The 23,112-nt window shown below is 42.9% G+C and overlaps 1 protein-coding gene across 4 annotated transcripts in view; it reads right to left on the bottom strand.

Moving 5' to 3' along the window:
- LOC106584620 (transcription factor SOX-6) overlaps positions 1-23,112 on the bottom strand; it is a 184,144-nt gene that overhangs the window by 94,787 nt on the left and 66,245 nt on the right. For all 4 annotated transcript variants that reach the window (XM_014170103.3, XM_045706435.2, XM_014170102.3 and 1 more), the window contains 2 exons: positions 20,955-21,174; positions 18,665-18,875 (listed from right to left, as the gene is read on the bottom strand). In XM_014170103.3, coding sequence (XP_014025578.1) covers positions 18,665-18,875; positions 20,955-21,170 — 427 coding nt within the window. In that variant the 5' untranslated portion in view covers positions 21,171-21,174. The remainder of the gene's footprint in view (positions 1-18,664; positions 18,876-20,954; positions 21,175-23,112) is intronic.

Genomic DNA, 23,112 nt, shown 5'->3' with positions numbered 1-23,112 from the left:
CACACAATCACTCAAGCAGCCAGTCCTGTAGACAAGGGCAAACAGACTGGCAATGCCAAGCCTCGAGTCAAATAGCCAGTTTAATTAGCCTCTAGGCTTAACCCTTAGGCTGACCCTATTCGTATCTGTACCATGTTGACCACTGTACCTCTACCCACAGTACCACTACTATCACCTCCCTGCACCCAGTAAAGTCCGACACACACAAACGTACCGTACCAATTAGAATGGGATAGGGCACGTCACATACGGTGGGTTCCACAAAGGCAGTGTGATTATGTCATGACATTTAAACAAATCACTTCAAAAAGGTAGGCTAACTGAGAAAGTTGGTCCACTCCAAAATGATTCCAGCGTCCAAACAGAGCACTGTGCCCTCGTGCCATTAGATGAATGGAAAGAGACAACTGTTACAAAACACCAAGAAGTTTTGGCGATTGTCATTGGGTCTACAAATCAAATCAAACGTTATTTGTCACATGCGCCGAATACAACAAGTGTAGACTTTACCGTGAAATGCTTACTTACAAGCCCTTAACCAACAATGCAGTTCAAGAAGAGTTAAGAAAATATTTACTAAATAAACGAAAGTAAAAAATTATAAAAAGTAACACAATAACATAACAATAACAAGGCTATATACAGGGGGCACCGGTATGAAGTCAATGTGTGGGGGTACAGATTAGAGGTAATTTGTACATGTAGGTAGGGGTGAAATGACTATGCATAGATAATAAACAGCAAGTAGCAGCAGTGTAAAAACAAATGGAGTGGGGGGGGGGGGGTCCGGTGGCCATTTGATTAATTGTTCAGCAGTCTCATGGCTTGGGGGTAGAAGCTGTTAAGGAGCCTTTTGGTCCTAGACATGGCGCTCCGGTGCCGCTTGCCGGGTGACTGGAGTCTCTGACAATTTTATGGGCTTTCCTCTCACACCGCCTGTTATATAGGTCCTGGATTGCAGGAAGCTTGGCCCCAGTTATGTACTGGGCCATACGCACTACCCTCTGTAGCGCCTTACGGTCAGATGCTGAGTAGTTGCCATACCAGCCGGTGATGCAACCAGTCAGGATGCTCTCAATGGTGCAGCTGTAGAACTTTTTGAGGATCTGGGGACCCATGCCAAATCTTTTCAGTCTCCTGAGGGGGAAAAGGTTTTGTCGTGCCCTCTTCATGACTGTCTTTGTGTGTTTGGACCATGATAGATTGTTGGTGACATGGACACCAAGGAACTTGAAACTCTCGACCCGCTCTACTCTTAAAGCCTAAAATAATTGATGCGTCTTGCTGACAAAATGCCTTTTTTTGTAGAAAGTAACGTTGGGACACCTAAATTAAAAAGGGGGTGAGATAAGGGACGGTCCCGGGATGACAAGTGCAGACAGATGGATGTATGTTTTATTAAACCATGACACAGAGGAGGGGGTGTTCGTTTAATTTGAAATCAGCTTTTATTTTAACGTTTACCACTGAAGCAGTACAAATTGCATTTAAAAAGAGAGAATAGTTAAATTAGCATTATTTAGAGACCACCACCAAGTTTGACTTTGTTGCATTTAGGGGGACTCATGTCTCTAATTTGCACTCTGCACAAAGGACTATTGTACATACACTGACACATACTCTCTGGATTACCCACCCCCCTTACGGTTAGGCTGTGTCACAAATAGCACCATATTCTCAATATTGTGCACTACTTTTGAGCCAGAGGCCTATGAACCCTGGTCAAAAGTAGTGCACTACATAGGGAATAGGGTGCCATTTGAGATTCAGCCTCAGCGTGTAACCGACATTACCTGCTTCACGCATAATGTACTTTAAAGGAATCCTTAGCACCTAAACGAGGAATTGGTTAGACGGAATGCTAAATTACTCAAATGTAAATGTAAAATGCAGAAGCATGCCTCTTTTTAGAGAGGTATTTCCAGTTACATTGAAAAACTCAAAGTGCCTTCAGAAAGTATTCACACCTCCTGATTTTTTCAAAATTGTGTTGTTTTACAAAGTGGGTTTAAAATGGATTAAATTGTCATTTTTTTGTTAACGTCTGCACAAAATACTCTGGAATGTCAAAAGTGGAAGAAAAGTTATAACATTTGTAAAAAGATATGAAAAATAAAACACTGAGTCAATATATGCTAAAATCACCTTTGGCAGCGATGACAGCTGTGAGTCTTTCTGCGCCAGTTCTGAATTGTGCAACATTTGCCCATTATTCTTTTCAAAATTCTTCAAGCTCTATCAAATTGGTTGTTGATCATAGCTAGACAACCATTTTCAGGTCTTGACATAGATTTTCAAGAAGATTTAAGTCAAAACTAACTCGGTCACTCAGGAACATTCACTGTCTTCCTGTTAAGCATTTACATTTTTACATTTTAGTCATTTAGCAGACGCTCTTATCCAGAGCGACTTACAGTAGTGAATGCATACAATTTCATTAAAAAAAATTCTGTGCTGGCCCCCCGTGGGAATCGAACCCACAACCCTGGCATTGCAAACACCATGCTCTACCAACTGAGCTACAGGGAAGGCTAAATCAGTCTTTCCTCCCCGTTGGGGAATTGAACCCCGGTCTCCCGCGTGACAGGCGGGGATACTCACCACTATACTAACGATGAGCAGTGCAGATTTGTCCTTGTGTTAAAGGTTATTGGTCTGCTGAACGGTGAATGTATCTCCCAGTGCCTGTGCTTAGCTCCATTCCGTTTATTTTTTATCCTTAACAATTACAAGCATACCCATAACATGATGCAGCCACCACTATGCTTGAAAATAATGGAGAGTGGTACTCAGTAATGTGTTGTATTGGATTTGACCAAAACATAATATTTTGTATTCAGGACAAAAATATAATTGCTTTGCCATATTTTTTGCAGTATTACTTTAGTGTCTTGTTGCAAACAGGATGCATGTTTTGTAATATTTTTATTCTGTACAGGCTTCCTTCTTCTCACTACAATGTTGATGATCCATCCTCAGTTTTCTCCTAACACAGCCATTAAACTCTAGAAAACCTCCCTGGTCTTTGTGGTTGAATCTGTGTTTGAAATTCACCTTACAGATAATTGTATGTGTGGGGTATAGAGGTGAGGTAGTCATTCAAAAATAATATTAAACCCTATTATTGCACACAGAGTGAGTCCATGCAATTTATTATGTGACTTGTTAATTAAAACTTCTTCCGGATTGGTGGGTCCCCTGAGGGATGGTTGAGCTAAGGTAGGCTAATGCGATTAGCATGAGGTTGTAAGTAACAAGAACATTTCCCAAGACATAGACATCTGATATTTGCAGAAAGCTTAAATTCTTGTTAATCTAACTGCACTGTCCAATTTACAGTAGCTATTACAGTGAAAGAATACCATGCTATTGTTTGAGGAGAGTGAACAGTTTTGAACATGAAAAGTTATTAATAAACAAATTTGGCACATTTGGGCAGTCTTGATACAACATTTTGAACAGAAATGCAATGGTTCCTTGGATCAGTCTAAAACTTTGCACATACACTGCTGCCGTCTAGTGGCCAACATCTAAATTGCACATGGGCGGAATAATACAATATGGCCTTTCTCTTGCATTTCAAAGAAGGTACTTTGTATCATCTTTTACCAGATCTAATGTGTTATATTCTCCCACATTCCTTTAACCTGTTAGGGCTAGGGGGCAGTATTGGCACGGCTGGATAAAAAACGTACCCGATTTAATCTGGTTACCATTCCTACCCAGTAACTAGAATATGCATATACTTATTACATATGGATAGAAAACACCCTAAAGTTTCTAAAACTGTTTGAATGGTGTCTGTGAGTATAACAGAACTCATTTGGCAGGCAAAAACCTGACAAGGTTTCAGGCAGGAAGTGGCCTGTCTGACAAGGTGTCGTTCTTCTTGTCTCTGTTTATTGAAGTGTGAGGATCTTAGCTGTCCCGTGACACTTCCTACGGCTGCCATAGGGTCTCAGAAGGCGGCAAAAAGCGGATTCGTGGCTTTGCAGGCTCTGGCTGAAAAAAAGTAGCGCGTTTGGGTAGTGGCTGGTTACAGTACTGTGAGACTCAGGCTCGTGCCCGCGTCGACCGAAAGCTTTGTTTACTTTCCTCAGTTTAGCTAAATGGACATTCCCGGTCGGAATATTATCGCTTTTTTACGAGAAAAATGGCATAAAAATGGATTTTAAACAGCGGTTGACATGCTTCGAAGTACAGTAATGGAATATTTAGATTTTTTTGTCACGAATTGCGCCATGCGCGCGACCCTGATTTACCATTTCAGATAGTGTCTGGGACGCACAAACAAAACGCCGCTATTCGGATATAACGATGGATTATTTTGGACCAAACCAACATTTGTTATTGAAGTAGCAGTCCTGGGAGTGCATTCTGACGAAGACAACAAAAGGTAATCAAACTTTTATAATAGTAAATATGATTATGGTGAGTGCTAAACTTGCCGGGTGTCTAAATAGCTAGCCCGTGATGCCTGGGCTATGTACTTAGAATATTGCAAAATGTGCTTTCACCAAAAAGCTATTTTAAAATCGGACATATCGAGTGCATAGAGGAGGTCTGTATCTATAATTCTTAAAATAATTGTTATGCTTTTTGTGAACGTTTATCGTGAGTAATTTAGTAAAATGTTAGCGAATTCCTCCGGAAGTTTGCGGGGGGTATGCTAGTTCTGAACGTCACATGCTAATGTAAAAAGCTGGTTTTTGATATAAATATGAACTTGATTGAACAAAACATGCATGTATTGTATAACATAATTTCCTAGGGTTGTCATCTGATGAAGATCATCAAAGGTTAGTACTGCATTTAGCTGTCTTCTGGGTTTTTGTGACATTATATGCTAGCTTGAAAAATGGGTGTCTGATTATTTCTGGCTTGGTACTCTGCTGACAGAATTTAATGTTTTGCTTTCGTTGTAAAGCCTTTTTGAAATCGGACAGTGTGGTTAGATTAACGAGAGTCTTGTCTTTAAATAGCTGTAAAATAGTCATATGTTTGAGAAATTGAAGTAATAGGATTTTTAAGGTTTTGAAAATCGCGCCACAGGCTTCAAGTGTCTGTTACGTAGGTGGGACGAATTCGTCCCGCCTAGCCCATAGAGGTTAACATTTCCACAAATGTCAAAGTGTTTCCTTTCAAATGGTACCAAGAATATGCATATCCTTGCTTCAGGGCCTGAGCTACAGGCAGTTAGATTGGGTATGTCATTTTAGGCGAAAATTGAAAAAAAGGGGCCAATCCTTAAGCAAATTGTTTAGTCCTGAACGTATTTAGGCTTACCATAACAAAAGGGTTGATTAATTATTGACAAGACATTTCAGCTTTTCTGAAATGTAATTTCTTTTAAATTCAGGCTGTAACACAACAACATGTGGAAAAAGTCAAGGGGTGTGAATACTTTCTGAAGGCACTGTATGCCAAATGGCACCCTATTCCCTGTAGAGTACACTACTTTGATGAGGGGGGAATACGGCTCTGGTCAAAAGTAGCGCACTAGATAAGGAATAGAGTTCCATTTGGGACGTAACCTTGGATTGGAGGCAGAGCTAGCCTTGGCTAAACTAGCTGTGGATATATGAGAGGTTGCTGGACAACACAACACACCGGGGTATCCTGGAATGACATTGACCTCATCCCGTCAGTAGATGATGCCTGGCTATTCTTTAAAAGTGCCTTCCTCACCATCTTAAATAAGCATGCCCCATTCCATTTTTTTAAAACTAGGAATAGATATAGTCCTTGGTTCACTCCAGACCTGTCTGCCCTTGACCAGCAAAAAAACATCCTGTAGCGTTCTGCATTAGCATCGAATAGCCCCCCGTGATATGCAACTTTTCAGGGAAGTTAGGAACAAATATACACAGGCAGTTAGGAAAGCTAAGGCTAGCTTTTTCAAACAGAAATGTGCATCCTGTAGAACTAACTCAAAAAAGTTCTGGGACACTGTAAAGTCCATGGAGAATAAGAGCAGCTCCTCCCAGCTGCCCACTGCTCAGAGGCTAGGAAACACTGTTACCACCGTTAAATCCACTATAATTGAGAACTTCAATAAGCATTTCTTTACGGCTGGCCATGCTTTCCACCTGGCTACCCCTACCCCGGTCAACTACCCGGCACCCTCCACAGCATCCCGCCAAAGCCCCCACCATTTCTACTTCACCCAAATCCAGATAGCTGATGTTCTCAAAGAGCTGCAAAATCTGGACCCCTACAAATCTGCCGGGCTAGACAATCTGGACCCTCTCTTTCTAAAATTATCTGCCAAAATTGTTGCAACCCCTATTACTAGCCTGTTCAACCTCTCTTTCGTATCATCTGAGATTCCCAAAGATTGGAAAGCTGCCGCGGACATCCCCCTCTTCAAAGGGGGTGACACTCTAGACCCAAACTGCTACAGACATACATCTATCCTACCCTGTCTTTCTAAGGTCTTCAAAAGCCAAGTCAACAAACAGATTACCGACCATTTCGAATCCCACCCTACCTTCTCCGCTATGCAATCTGGTTTCAGAGCTGGTCATGGGTGCACCTCAGCCATGCTCAAGGTCCTGAACGACATCATAACCGCCATCGATAAGAGACATTACTGTGCAGCCGTATTCATCGACCTGGCCAAGGCTTTCGACTCTGTCAATCAACACATTCTTACTGGCAGACTCGACAGCCTTGGTTTCTCAAATGATTGCCTCGCCTGGTTTACCAACTACTTCTCTGATAGAGTTCAGTATGTCAAATCGGAGGGCCTGTTGTCCGGACCTCTGGCAGTCTCTATGGGGGTGCCACAGGGTTCAATTCTCGGGCCGACTCTCTTCTCTGTATGCATCAATGATGTTGCTCTTGCTGCTGGTGATTCTCTGATCCACCTCTACGCAGACGACACCATTCTGTATACTTCTGGCCCCTCTTTGGACACTGTGTTAACTAACCTCCAGACGAGCTTCAATGCCATACAACTCTTCTTCCGTGGCCTCCAACTGCTCTTAAACACAAGTACAACTAAATGCATGTTATTCAATCGATCACTGCCCGCACCTGCTCGCCCGTCTAGCATCACTACTCTGGACGGCTCTGACTTAGAATATGTGGACAACTACAAATACCTAGGTGTCTGGTTAGACTGTAAACTCTCCTTCCAGACTCACATTAAGCATCTCCAATCCAAAATTAAATCTAGAATCGGCTTCCTATATCGCAACAAAGCATCCTTCACTCATGCTGCCAAACATACCCTCGTAAAACTGACCATCCTACCGATCCTCGACTTCGGTGATGTCATCTATAAAATAGCCTCCAACACTCTACTCAACAAACTGGATGCAGTCTATCACAGTGCCATCCGTTTTGTCACCAACGCCCCATACACTACCCACCATTGCGACCTGTACGCTCTCGTTGGTTGGCCCTCGCTTCATACTCATCGCCAAACCCACTGGCTACAGGTTATCTACAAGTCTCTGCTAGGTAAAGCCCCGCCTTATCTCAGCTCACTGGTCACCATAGCAGCACCCACTCGTAGCACGCGCTCCAGCAGGTATATCTCACTGGTCACCCCCAAAGCCAATTCCTCCTTTGGTCATCTTTCCTTCCAGTTCTCTGCTGCCAATGACTGGAACGAACTGCAAAAATCTCTGAAGCTGGAGACTCATATCTCCCTCACTAGTTTTAAGCACCAGCTGTCAGAGCAGTTCACAGATCACTGCACTTGTACATACATACACTTGTACAAACAGCCCATCTATCTACCTACCTCATCCCCATACTGTATTTATTTATTTATTTATTTATCTTGCTCCTTTGCACCCCAGTATCTCTACTTGCACATTCATCTTCTGCACATCTACCATTCCAGTGTTTAATTGCTATATTGTAATTACTTCGCCACCATGGCCTATTTATTGTCTTAACTCCCGTATCTTAGCTCATTTGCACTCACTCTATATATACTTTTTGTTTTCTTTTGTTCTACTGTATTATTGACTGTATGTTTGTTTGTTCCATGTGTAACTCTGTGTTGTTGTATGTGTCGAACTGCTGTGCTTTATCTTGGCCAGGTCGCAGTTGTAAATGAGAACTTGTTCTCAACTAGCCTACCTGGTTAAATAAAGTTGAAATAAAAAATTAAATTAAAATAAACAAGCAAAACCATGGCAAGCGCTAGTGCTAGTCTTACACCACTAGTGGTGCACTACTGTATTTAACCTACTCTGCAATTCACGCTCTTCTGTGTGTTTTGACGGTTAAGATAAACTATTTCTCCACAACTCCATGTCAAAATCATTTAGCCTCTAGCCGAAGACTATCTGTTGTGTATCTGTTGTGTTCCATGTCAACAGTCTTTCAAACCATTTGTTGGGAGATGCCGTGTAAAAGTTCTGTCCAAACAGCGGTGAACATTGCCAATGAGAGCCCATACTACCACTGCATGTGTGTGACTGTGTCAGTCAGAATTTTAACAAAGCATGAGAGAGCTGTCTTGCTATATCGCTACATCTGAGAGATGCATGTGTCAACCCCCATAACTCTGCATATCATCAACTAAAGGCTGCAACGAACCCCCTTTCTCATGTCTGAAACTGACAGGCTTTGAAGGGACTTGAACCCGCATTGCGTGAAAGAATTTAGTTATTTAGTTATAACTTTTTTCTACATATTTCTTTACTGAAATATAGTTTATTCAAATAATTCATGTGATCAGGCTAACCCAAGACCAACTAGGACTCGTTCCTGTGTTACTAAAATAATTTCTTGTAGTATAAGGAGTGATTATACTTTTAATCAGTAGCCGAGCTGCTACAGAGCCACACTGGGGACAGAAACGTTTTTAATTCACTACAGTAAGTCAGACTAGGCAGGGTATAAGGGTAGATTAGAAAGATCAAGTGCTTGCCAGGCGCCAGTGCTGCTCTGGGCACATTAGATGGCTGACTAAATTGGCACGTGGGCACTGTGCCGATGCCAGGGCCGCTGGAGGCTGTGGCTATACTATTCGTAGTAATCAGCAACGACACAGATGAGAGTTTAATGACAGTTCAAACTTTATCAGACTTGGGCCCTGTTCAAAAATAGTGCACTATATAGGAAATAGGGTACCATTTGAGATGCAACCCATTGACATGTGTTCACCTGGTGACAGTGTCCTCACGCAAAATGCTGAGTCATACGGGCAGGCTAGAAGAATGCAGATCCATGTGGATTGAAGTGCTATGTAAACTCTCTTGACTGGAACTTGATGTATACAGTAGGTTTGTCAGTTTCTTTTCAAGTAAGTATATTTCTTTCCTCTGTGAGCAGTTTCAAGTATTTTTTTTTTCTTTCTTCCTTTCCCATCCTTCACCTACACGAAGAACCACTCCACTTTTACATAAGTTCCATGCATTCTTCTCCCATTCAGCGTGGGACATTTCTACATTCCAAGCCCTCTTTCCCATCCTTCACCTACACGAAGAACCACTCCACTTTTACATAAGCTCCATGCATTCTTCTCCCATTTAGCGTGGGACATTTCTACATTCCAAACCCTCTTTCCCACCTGTTGTTCAACAGTTTAGTTTTTGTCAATGTTAATATCAATTTGATAGTTATGGGTCTTTTATGCTTTTTATAATGCTGGCATTTCAACATAAATAAAGACTTGGACATATTGATGCTAGGAATATCATTCATATCGAGTTCTGTGGATAAAAATAATTAACTTACAAAAAAACATAAACCAACTGTACAAATCAGGTAAACGGACACAGTTTCCTTAGTCCAACACGGGCTAATAGAGCTTGTACAGCTGAAGTGGCTAGTCTGTGAAAACCACTGCCTCCTCTACAAGGGAAGGCCATTTCCATTCATTAAAACTGTCACAGGCACTTAAGGCACTCTGAGATGCTGGCGGCTAACAGTGAGCTGAGAGGGGGTAGAAGCTGACGGCTAACAGTGAGCTGAGATGGGGTAGAAGCTGATGGCTAACAGTGAGCTGAGAGGGGGGTAGAAGCTGATGGCTAACAGTGAGCTGAGATGGGGGTAGAAGCTGACGGCTAACAGTGAGCTGAGAGGGTGTAGAAGCTGATGGCTAACAGTGAGCTGAGATGGGGTAGAAGCTGACGGCTAACAGTGAGCTGAGAGGGGGTAGAAGCTGATGGCTAACAGTGAGCTGAGATGGGGGTAGAAGCTGACGGTTAACAGTGAACTGAAAGGGGGTAGAAGCTGACGCCTAACAGTGAGCTGAGAGGGGGGTAGAAGCTGATGGCTAACAGTGAGCTGAGAGGGGGTAGAAGCTGATGGCTAACAGTGAGCTGAGATGGGGTAGAAGCTGACGGCTAACAGTGAGCTGAGATGGGGTAGAAGCTGATGGCTAACAGTGAGCTGAGATGGGGTAGAAGCTGACGGCTAACAGTGAGCTGAGAGGGGGTAGAAGCTGATGGCTAACAGTGAGCTGAGATGGGGTAGAAGCTGATGGCTAACAGTGAGCTGAGAGGGGGGTAGAAGCTGATGGCTAACAGTGAGCTGAGGGGGGTAGAAGCTGATGGCTAACAGTGAGCTGAGAGGGGGTAGAAGCTGACGGCTAACAGTGAGCTGAGAGGGGGGTAGAAGCTGATGGCTAACAGTGAGCTGAGAGGGGGTAGAAGCTGATGGCTAACAGTGAGCTGAGAGGGGGTAGAAGCTGATGGCTAACAGTGAGCTGAGAGGGGGTAGAAGCTGACGGCTAACAGTGAGCTGAGAGGGGGTAGAAGCTGACGGCTAACAGTGAGCTGAGATGGGGTAGAAGCTGATGGCTAACAGTGAGCTGAGATGGGGTAGAAGCTGATGGCTAACAGTGAGCTGAGAGGGGATAGAAGCTGACGGCTAACAGTGAGCTGAGATGGGGTAGAAGCTGATGGCTAACAGTGAGCTGAGAGGGGGTAGAAGCTGACGGCTAACAGTGAGCTGAGAGGGGGTAGAAGCTGATGGCTAACAGTGAGCTGAGATGGGGTAGAAGCTGACGGCTAACAGTGAGCTGAGAGGGGGTAGAAGCTGATGGCTAACAGTGAGCTGAGATGGGGTAGAAGCTGATGGCTAACAGTGAGCTGAGATGGGGTAGAAGCTGACGGCTAACAGTGAGCTGAGAGGGGGTAGAAGCTGATGGCTAACAGTGAGCTGAGAGGGGGGTAGAAGCTGACGGCTAACAGTGAGCTGAGAGGGGGTAGAAGCTGATGGCTAACAGTGAGCTGAGATGGGGTAGAAGCTGATGGCTAACAGTGAGCTGAGATGGGGTAGAAGCTGATGGCTAACAGTGAGCTGAGAGGGGGATAGAAGCTGACGGCTAACAGTGAGCTGAGCTATAGAGACCACACTTTAACCCCTGACTACGGATTGCATTGGGGTCAGGTCAGTTAAGCCAAGTGAGAGCTTGGCGGCTAATAGGGTTTATTCCATTTGATCATAGCAAATCTCACCTCAGGAAGTCAACCTTGATGAGCCTTTTTAACAGGAAGAGGAGGCTATAAAGAGAATAGGATGCCATTTGGGATGCAAGCGGAGATGGACAGGGCAGGCTTGGAGGGAGGAGGGTGGATTTTATTGTCAAAGACATAATTAACTATTTCTAACATCACCAAGAACTTAAAGTCCACAGTTCTCATACAACACACCTCATGTCCTGTACCCACAGTGACCCTCTAACTACAACACACCTCATGTCCTGTACCCACAGTGACCCTCTAACTACAACACACCTCATGTCCTGTACCCACAGTGACCCTCTAACTACAACACACCTCATGTCCTGTACCCACAGTGACCCTCTAACTACAACACACCTCATGTCCTGTACCCACAGTGACCCTCTAACTACAACACACCTCATGTCCTGTACCCACAGTGACCTGCTAACTACAACACACCTCATGTCCTGTACCCACAGTGACCTGCTAACTACAACACACCTCATGTCCTGTACCCACAGTGACCCTCTAACTACAACACACCTCATGTCCTGTACCCACAGTGACCCTCTAACTACAACACACCTCATGTCCTGTACCCACAGTGACCCTCTAACTACAACACACCTCATGTCCTGTACCCACAGTGACCTGCTAACTACGACACACCTCATGTCCTGTACCCACAGTGACCCTCTAACTACAACACACCTCATGTCCTGTACCCACAGTGACCCTCTAACTACAACACACCTCATGTCCTGTACCCACAGTGACCCTCTAACTACAACACACCTCATGTCCTGTACCCACAGTGACCTGCTAACTACAACACACCTCATGTCCTGTACCCACAGTGACCCTCTAACTACAACACACCTCATGTCCTGTGCCCACAGTGACCCTCTAACTACAACACACCTCATGTCCTGTACCCACAGTGAGCCTCTAACTACAACACACCTCATGTCCTGTACCCACAGTGACCCTCTAACTACAACACACCTCATGTCCTGTACCCACAGTGACCTGCTAACTACAACACACCTCATGTCCTGTACCCACAGTGACCCTCTAACTACAACACACCTCATGTCCTGTACCCACAGTGACCCTCTAACTACAACACACCTCATGTCCTGTACCCACAGTGAGCCTCTAACTACAACACACCTCATGTCCTGTACCCACAGTGACCTGCTAACTACAACACACCTCATGTCCTGTACCCACAGTGACCTGCTAACTACAACACACCTCATGTCCTGTACCCACAGTGACCCTCTAACTACAACACACCTCATGTCCTGTACCCACAGTGACCCTCTAACTACGACACACCTCATGTCCTGTACCCACAGTGACCCTCTAACTACAACACACCTCATGTCCTGTACCCACAGTGACCCTCTAACTACAACACACCTCATGTCCTGTACCCACAGTGACCCTGCTAACTACAACACACCTCATGTCCTGTACCCACAGTGACCTGCTAACTCTACGGGGTGGCAGGTAGCCTAGCGGTTAGTGCCTTGGGCCAGTTACCGAAATTATGTTAGTTTGAATCCCCGAGATGACTAGGTGAAAAATCTGTCAATCTGCCCTTAAGCAAGGCACTTAACCCTAATTGGTCCAGGGCTGCTGCCAATAATGGCCCAGACCCTACTCTCTGAGGAAGTGGGATATGCAAAAAACACATTTCCATTTCACAGCAGACACTTGTACAGGTTACATAAATATAAGCACCCCCTTTTTGACCTCTAACACGCAGCAGTGAGCTGACAAACAGCAGCTCACTAGACACACCACTAACCCACTCTAGGCAGTCTGTAAAAGCAGTGCACGCCACAAAACCATAAAGTAATAGACAGTTCAGTGGTGCTAAACGTTGTTTCATTGGTACAGCACTAGGGGAGAGTGGGGTAAGTTCAGCCTTTTTTTACATTCAGCATCACTCCGTCAAGGGAAATATAGTATTCTTTCTAACAAAGATATCTACATATATTTCAGGATGTTGTGTATCCCTGGAAATAATCCGAATATATAGCTTGTCCAACTTATGGGGTAAGTTGAGCCGCGGGAAAGGGTAAGTTAAGCCGCCTACAAATTTCTGTACTGAATTAAATATTACCACTAACTTTTTAAAACCATGTCTATCTTTATTTCCCAAACACAATTCAGCACAATCATAATCGCTTGCTTGTCTTTTAATCATTTTAAGCATCTTTTAACACAGGCTTAAGACCTAACAAACACCTTGTACTTTTTTAAACACTTTTAACATAGGCCCTGATGTTACCTCATATCCCAGTGATAATGCCTGGGAAGAAAACACTTAAATTTGCTCAACTTTCCATTGGCTCAACTTACCCCAAGGTCATTAGCCTAGTTTACCCCAAACAAAAAAATTATGGGCAAAAAATATCCCAATTTGGGTTATTCGGTAACCAAGCGCTGGTTAAATAGTGGGTTGTTTTGACCTAGCACATGTTGGGTTATTTTGACCTAGCCAGTTGGGTTGCATTAATTACCCAAAATGCTGTTTTGTTGGGATTACCCAAACATGGGTTAATTTAACACTCAGTTGGGTATTTCTTTACTCTCATAATGGGTTGACCTAGCAGCTGGGTCTTTTTGAACCTAATCCTAAAGTTATAGATCTTATTGGCCACCCGTGAGAGTAAATGTCATTCATGTTCTTCATGTCAAGTTTACATACTGCAAATTCAAATTTCAGTATTTTTTTTACACATTCTTCTACAATATTAAGATTATTTATTGCATATTATAATAAGGTATACCATGTTATTGCCTAATAATGTATACCACCTTATTGTATCCCAACAATGTGATTAGCATAGGCTTTTAGAAAACTCATACACTTCTGTAAGCGTCATCAAAGTTACAAAAATTAAATGTTCTACCTTAATACGTGATAACTATGCAACAAAACAGATGAACATGAATGGCATTTACTCTCATAGGTGGCTAAAAATAACTATCTGGAAGCCACACCCCTACAAAACTACACCTCCAGTCTTCTGATCTGACTTGCTGGGTCATATCTCAATAACCCAGCACCAAAAACCCAACACCCAGCATCCATAACCCAACTGTTTTTAAAGAAAACAACCCAGCTAAGTGACCCAACGCCTGCAACCCAGTAATTGAGTCAACCAAACAGCCCCACATTTTTTTTTGTGCAAGGCAAACATTTTGACCTTGTTAGCCCACACAGCTACAAGTATGCACTTTCACGCTAGGTTTAGAACCTCATATTGAAGCTTATAGAGATCCTAATGGATGTATAAAATCTTTAAATTAGATACAAGCATCATGAAACCTCTAACACAATATATTAATTTGACTTGGTGAAAATACGTTTTTTGGATCTAACTTGCTTACCACTTTTTTCCATGTGGTTTCTTCCTTCACATACTCCATGAAAAAATGACCTCTTCCTAAATATTTGGTCAAAAAATTACTTTTGTATAAGGTTTCCAAGAAACAAGGGTGGCTCAACTTACCCCACTCTCCCCCACCAGGTCTGCCTTTTTACAATGATGCCTCTGCACATAAAGACTCCCTTGTTCTCTGTCTTTCGAAACATGTATGAATAAGGCAATGTCCATAGCAAAATGTATGAATCTAAACAATATAAAAGCAAAATAGAACCATAGCTACAAAAGTATTGTCCTTAATAATTTTTTTTTATGAATAATCGCAGAACAGGTCAAGGGGAATGGGTCAGAATTGAGAAAACACTCTGAGTGGGAGAAGAATGACAAACGTAGGTGGCCTAAAAAGTGAACCCTTCAAAAAAGAAAAAGGAAGATAAAGGAAGAAAAAATGGTACAATAGTTTTAGAGATGGGTTTCTGTAAAGAGACGTAACAGCACCTCAATCTGGATCTACAGTATACGTTTATGGCTGCATTTGCATTTGTGGAGCGATATTCACAGAGCCAATCAATGCATTAATGTAGAAGTCTCTCAGCCTTAGTGATTTATTTATTGATCTCCTGCTATCTTAAGCCAAACACATCACATAAAATGAACCCATCTGCTAATCTCACTGGGCAGGGTCAAATGCCAAAAACATAAATGAAACACATCAACAATATTTAATGTACAATGAATAAAGGGCTGAAATTCTAAAGGTCAGAATGAAGTGCAATAAGGAATCATCGCTGTAACTGTAATTCATTTAATCATGATCGTAGACTTCACATAGGGAGCTAAAACCGAGAGATGTTACTTATCCTGTTGGGTCTAGGGGGCAGCATTTGCACGTCTGGATAAAAAAAATGTACCCGATTTAATCTGGTTACTAATCCTACCCAGTAACTAGAATATGCATATACTTATTATATATGGATAGAAAACACTCTAAAGTTTCCAAAACTGTTTGAATGGTGTCTGTGAGTATAACAGAACTCATTTGGCAGGCAAAACCCTGAGACATTTTCTGACAGGAAGTGGATACCTGATGTGTTGTATTGACTTTAAACCTATCCCATTGAAAAACACAGGGGTTTAGGAATATTTTGGCACTTCCTATTGCTTCCACTAGATGTCACCAGCCTTTACAAAGTGTTTTGAGTCTTCTGGAGGGAGATCTGACCGAACAAGAGCCATGGAACGATGATGTCCCATTAGACACCTGGCGCGCGAGTTCATGTTGGGTACCCTCGTTCCAATACGTTATAAAAGAGTATGCATTCGTCCACCTTGAATATTATTCATGTTCTGGTTAAAAAAGGCCCTAATGATTTATGCTATACAACGTTTGACATGTTTGAACGAACGGAAATATATTTTTTCCCCTCGTTCATGACGAGAAGTCCGGCTGGCTTACATCATGTGCTAACGAGACGGAGATTTTTGGACATAAATGATGAGCTTTTTTGAACAAAACTACATTCGTTATGGACCTGTGATACCTGGAAGTGACATCTGATGAAGAGAATCAAAGGTAATGGATTATTTACATAGTATTTTCGATTTTAGATCTCCCCAACATGACGTCTAGTCTGTATCGCAACGCGTATTTTTCTGGGCACAGTGCTCAGATTATTGCAAAGTGTGATTTCCCAGTAAGGTTATTTTTAAATCTGGCAAGTTGATTGCGTTCAAAAGATGTAAATCTATAATTCTTTAAATGACAATATAATATTTTACCAATGTTTTCTAATTTTAATTATTTAATTTGTGACGCTGACTTGACTGCCGGTTATTGGAGGGAAACGATTTCCTCAACATCAATGCCATAGTAAAACGCTGTTTTTGGATATAAATATCAACTTGATAGAACTAAAAATGCATGCATTGTCTAACATAATGTCCTAGGAGTGTCATCTGATGGAGATTGTAAAAGGTTAGTGTATCATTTTAGCTGGTTTTATGGTTTTGGTGACCCTGTCTTTGACTTGACAAAACATTACACACAACTCTTGTAAATGTACTGTCCTAACATACTCTAAATTTATGCTTTCGCCGTAAAACCTTTTTGAAATCGTAAAACGTGGTTAGATTAAGGAGATGTTTATCTTTCAAATGGTGTAACATAGTTGTATTTTTGAAAAATTTGAATTTTGACATTTATTTGGATTCAAATTTGCCGCTCTTGAAATGCACCTGCTGTTGATGGAGTGCACCACGGGTGGCACGCTAGCGTCCCACCTAGCCCCAAGAGGTTATAGCCAATGGATGGATAAATAGATGGAAGGATGATGAATCCTAATCTACACTGCAGTGTTTGGGTTATTGTTTCGTCTAATTCCTGCCATGGTTAAGTGCTCCCAGTATGATCAATGCGGCTGGTGGGTCCTTGGGGACTCCTGGTGGGTCCTTGGGGACTCCTGCTGGGTCCTTGGGGAGTGAATTGTTTTATTTTTTTTGTCAACAATGTACCGTTACTGTACATTTCACCACTGCCATTAAAGAATGTATAGGAACAAAACAGAGGGTAATTTGGGAAGCTACAGTAGATTAGTGTTTTGATGATATGAATTAATATAATTTTACACCTACGAATTCTGTTAACTACTATTTCTATTATAAAAACATATATATATTTAACCTTATTTAAGCAGGTATTCACATTGAGGTCAGAAGACCTCTTCCCAAGGGAGACCTGGCCAAGAGGGGCAGCTCAGTGAAATGTATCCCCTATATGGAAGTGAAAATCTTAAGACACACAAATTGACCAAAAACAGATGGGGGAACGCTGACACTGCTTCAAGACACTCTCAGCTCTGTGTGCTTTGTCTCCCTGCCTTAGCATCGATGTACATCACTTCTGTTAGACAGGCAGATGACACACGCACACACACACACACACACACACACACACACACACACACACACACACACACACACACACACACACACACACACGACACAGACACAGACACAGACACACACACACACACACACACACACACACAGAGAGAGAGAGCGAGAGAAAGTTGCTCACTCACAGTAAACCAAAGACTATCTACAGTAAAGTTGAAGTGGTGATGCCTTTAGCTATTTGGCTCTAGAGATCACTACTCTACACTGCACAATATCAGTAACAAAGTGAAGCATTAGGACGATAGATCAGTGGGGCCTCTGATATCATGACAATTACCATGTGTAGCATAGCAGTACAGAGAGATGTAAGATCTCCATAGCTGTGGGGTATAGGAGCATGCAGGAGCATGTAGTGGGAGTCAACCACTGGCCTGATGTGAGGAGACAGATCTTAGGGGGAGAAAAGGGAAACTAGCGATTTCACTTCTCACAGATCTGTGATCTATGGGTGGGGGATTTGACACTTGTAATTGAATGGTTCAAAGTTCCTCTGAAGAGGATATAGACACAAAGGAAAAGCTAAACATACTGTATGTACGCATTACGCACACACACATACAGGAGAGCTCACACACACACAGTCTTGTTTAACTAAACTTGTGGGGACCCACAATTGATTCCCATTCAAAATCCTATTTTCCTTAACCCCTAACCCTAAACCGGACTCTTACCCTAACCCCTAACCCTAACCTTTAACCCCTAAACCTAACATTCTAACCCTAACACAATAGCTTTTTTCCTTTTGGGGACCGACAAAATATCCCCAGTTGGTCAAAATTTTGTTTGTTTACTATTCTTGTGGGGACTTCTGGTCTTCAAGTATAGTTAAACATGTCCATGTACAGAATAGCACACACACGTACAGAGAGGGTATATGCCTTCTCCTACCGTCCTGCTCTGTCTTTGTCAGCTCCACCAGTTTCTTTTGTTTCAGTGTGTCCACCACGTCGGCCAGGCTTCCTTTGCGGCGCTCAAGTGTTCCGAAGGTCGATCCGCCTAGCTGCTCGCCCCGCTCCCGGGAACACTCCTCAGGCTTTGGTGGAGAGGTAGAGTTATTCCGGTAGGAGTACAAGGAACAGCCCTTGCTGCTACCATTGTCCTATAGGAACAAATACAACACGGGGTGTCAGGTAGCCTAGTGGTTAGAGCATTGGACTTGTAACTGAAAGGTTACAAGATCAAATCCCCGAGCTGACAAGGTAAAAATCTGTCGTTCTGCCCCTGAACAAGGCAGTTAAACCACTGTTCCTAGGCCGTCATTGAAAATAAGAACTTGTTCTTAACTGACTTACCTACTTAAATAAAGGTCAAATGGGGGTTTGGAATTACTATGACTTCTTATTTTTCCTTTAGTGGCTTATGGCCATTACCTCAACTAAATATTAATGGCCATTATTTCAACTAATAACTAACTCACCATCAAGTAAAGTGTAACTTAAACTACAATCACTATTTATATAATTGCTTTTTAAATTTGACTTTTCACCACCTCTATATTGACTAATGTTGGTGGTTGTTGCTGCTGTGGGTGTTGTTAAAATCATCTAATGTTTGTGGTTGTTGCTGCTGTGGGTGTTGTTAAAATCATCTAATGTTTGTGGTTGTTGCTGCTGTGGGTGTTGTTAAAATCATCTAATGTTTGTGGTTGTTGCTGCTGTGGGTGTTGTTAAAATCATCTAATGTTTGTGGTTGTTGCTGCTGTGGGTGTTGTTAAAATCATCTAATGTTTGTGGTTGTTGCTGCTGTGGGTGTTGTTAAAATCATCTAATGTTTGTGGTTGTTGCTGCTGTGGGTGTTGTTAAAATCATCTAATGTTTGTGGTTGTTGCTGCTGTGGGTGTTGTTAAAATCATCTAATGTTTGTGGTTGTTGCTGCTGTGGGTGTTGTTAAAATCATCTAATGTTTGTGGTTGCTGCTGCTGTGGGTGTTGTTAAAATCATCTAATGTTTGTGGTTGTTGCTGCTGTGGGTGTTGTTAAAATCATCTAATGTTTGTGGTTGTTGCTGCTGTGGGTGTTGTTAAAATCATCTAATGTTTGTGGTTGTTGCTGCTGTGGGTGTTGTTAAAATCATCTAATGTTTGTGGTTGTTGCTGCTGTGGGTGTTGTTGTTCAAATCATCTGTTTGTGGGTGTTGTTGGTAAACTCATCTTCTTACAGCAGAATCTAGACTCCTGTATTGGCAGCCAGCGTATGACACCTTGGCACGGCAGTGGGGAAAGGCCAAGTTGATATCTAAATCCCAAATGGCTGCCTTTTCCCTTTGTAGTGTACTACCCACAGGGCCTACAGTCAAAACTAGTGCACTATATAGGGAATAAGGTGCAATTTGGGACAAAGGCCATAACTCATGGGTTTCGCAACAAAGGCAGTCCCCTTTTGGGCCTGTGCCAAGAACACGGTTACAGATATCCACTCCCTCCATCTTGTGATTGACGAATTAAACTCAACGCAGAAGAATGCCACAGGTCATAGCCTGTGGGGCAAGGGTAAGAGGTACACACCTGTCATGCAAGGAGATAGCAGTGGTTTTCAGGGTAAAAACAGCCAACTCTGACTATACAGCAAAGCAAAATCCCACAGGACTGACTATGGTCATTTTTTGTGTGGAAATGACAAACTTCAGAAGCCTTTTTAAACCACAAATACACTACAAGTTTTACATTTTCCTGCAGCAGGGTGATCCAGTTAAGATCCTACATCTGTACACTTATGACATCATAGGTCAAAGGGCATTCATGGGGCCAGTAATACTGTAGCACAGCGATAGAATGCGTCCCAAATGGCACGCTACTCCATATAATCCACTACTTTTGACCAGAGCCCTATGGGTCGTGGTAAACAGTAGTGCACTATATAGGGATAGGGTGCCATTTGGGACATAACCATACTGTTTTTAATAGTGAACCGACATTGTCCCTCAGCACACGCTCTAGCACAGGTGGCCTGACGAGAGGTTTATTTCTGAATGTTGTCTCCTCCTCTTACAGAGTGAGGGGATCTCCAAGAACATTAGATGGCTTATGTTACAAACACAAGGGGCTTTGGCTAACAGAGACATCTAAAGATGTCCTTGAAACTGTTCCAAGAGGCATTTGTCTTAAAGAGGAAGATTCCTCTATAATGGGGATCAGTGACAGTGTCAATCTGATGAAGAGTGTGTGTGTGTGTATGTCTCACCGTCTGAGTAGAGCCTATACTCTTCCACGCCGACTCCGGCTGGCTGTCTCTGATTGGCTGGTGCTCTTCTGGGAGGGATTTGCTGTGCAGAGTGGGCGAGGCCGGCTGGTCCTGGCTTTCTCTGTCCTCATTGGCCCAGCCCACATCGTCCTGACCCATTGCTTCCTCTTCCTCCGTCGCTGGGGGAAACGGAGGTGTGGCTTGCTTGGAAGACATAATTCTATAAAAAAAACAATGAAAAAATATATGACTTTCTTCCACGTTCATTCATATCTGTATCTTGTTATGCACCTGTTGGGGAAAAACCACAAACAATACCCATAAACACTGAATATTCAGGATTAGAGTGGATGTTGGGATGATACTGTAGAATGCTCTCACACTTGAAGGGAAAGACAAGAAAATACCTTTCTTCTACATTACAATCACACTGATGAACAGAAGTCAACCACAGGAAGACTTATTTGTTTTTATTTTCCTCCCCTTGTATTGTTTTATTTGTTAAGCACTTTGAAATGGCTCCCCTTTAAGAAATGTGCTCTATAAATAAAGTTTGCTTTGATTAAGCTTATGTTGCCGATGGCAGATGGAATTTTATCAGTGTTATGACTCCATCACCTACTGATTCCTAGAAGTTCGAGTATTGAGGTCAATCATTAGGAAGACAATCAAGCTTACACTGCATATCTTCTCCAGCGCCTGTCTTTCATTTATTATTTTGTATTTTTGTATTTTACCCCCTTTATCTCCCCAATTTCGCAATATCCAATTGCGATCTTGTCTCATCGCTGCAACTCCCCAACGGGCTCGGGAGAGGCGAAGGTCGAATCATGCGTACTCCAAAAAGAATACCAGCCAAACGGCGCTTCTTAACACCTAATCCAGAAGCCAGCTTGACCAATGTGTCAGAGGAAACATCGCCCAACTGACAACTGAGGTCAGCCTGCAGGCGCCCGGTCCGCCACAAGGAGTCGCTAGAGCACGATGAGCCAAGTAAAACCACCCCGGCCAAACCATCCCCTAACCCAGACGACGCTGGGCCAATTGTGTGCCGCCCTATGGGACAGAGTTTTCTCTCTCTTCTTCTCCAGTGTTACCCTATCTCCAAAGGCCATTTTGAACATGATACATTCCCCACCATCCCCACCCACCAGCATGCACACACACACAGTAATATACCCATTTGTGGTAGGATAATCTATTAGACAGTGTACAGATGCAGGATCTTAATATAGAATAGAACATGGAACCGACAGAGATGGTCGCTTCGCGTTCTTAGGAAACTATGCAGTATTATGTTTTTTATGTATTATTTCTTACACTGTTACCCCAGGAAATCTTAAGTCTTATTACATACAGCCGGGAAGAACTATTGGATATGAGAGCAACGTCATCTTACCAACATTACGACCAGGAATACGACTTTCCCGTAACGGATCCTCTGTTTGGACCATCACCCAGGACAATGGATCGGATCGCAGTAGGCGACCCAAAACAACAGCGCGGCAGAAGGGGCAGACGGAGCGGTCTTCTGGTCAGGCTCCATAGACGGGCACATCGCTCATCGCTCCCGAGTATTCTTCTCGCCAATGTCCAGTCTCTTGACAACAAGGTAGACGAAATTCGTGCAAGGGTTGCCTTCCAAAGAGACATCAGAGATTGTAACATTCTCTGTTTCACGGAAACATGGCACACTCGGGATACGTTATCAGAGTCGGTACAGCCACCCGGTTTCTTCACGCATCGCGCCGACAGAAACAAACATCTCTCTGGTAAGAAGAAGGGTGGGGGTGTATGCCTTATGATTAACAAGTCGTGGTGTGATCATAACAACATACAGGAACTCAAGTCCTTTAGTTCACCTGACCTTGAATTCCTTACAATCAAATACCAACCGCATTATCTACCAAGAGAATTCTCTTCGATTATAATCACAGCCTGGTATATCCCCCCCAAGCAGACACATCGACGGCACTGAAAGAACTTCACTGGACTCTATGTAAAGTGGAAACCACATATCCTGAGGCTGCATTTATTGTAGCTGGGGATTTTAACAAAGCTAATCTGAAAACAAGGCTCCCTAAATTTTATCAGCATATTGAATGCGTGACCCAGGCTGGCAGCATTCTGGATGATTGCTACTCTAACTTCCGCGACG

Source organism: Salmo salar, chromosome 23 (genome assembly GCF_965601325.2).
Source record: "Salmo salar chromosome 23, fSalSal1, whole genome shotgun sequence".
NCBI classification, from domain to species: domain Eukaryota; kingdom Metazoa; phylum Chordata; class Actinopteri; order Salmoniformes; family Salmonidae; genus Salmo; species Salmo salar.
The sequence above is the reverse complement of the archived record's forward strand: the minus strand, read 5'-3'. Positions and strand labels throughout refer to the sequence as shown.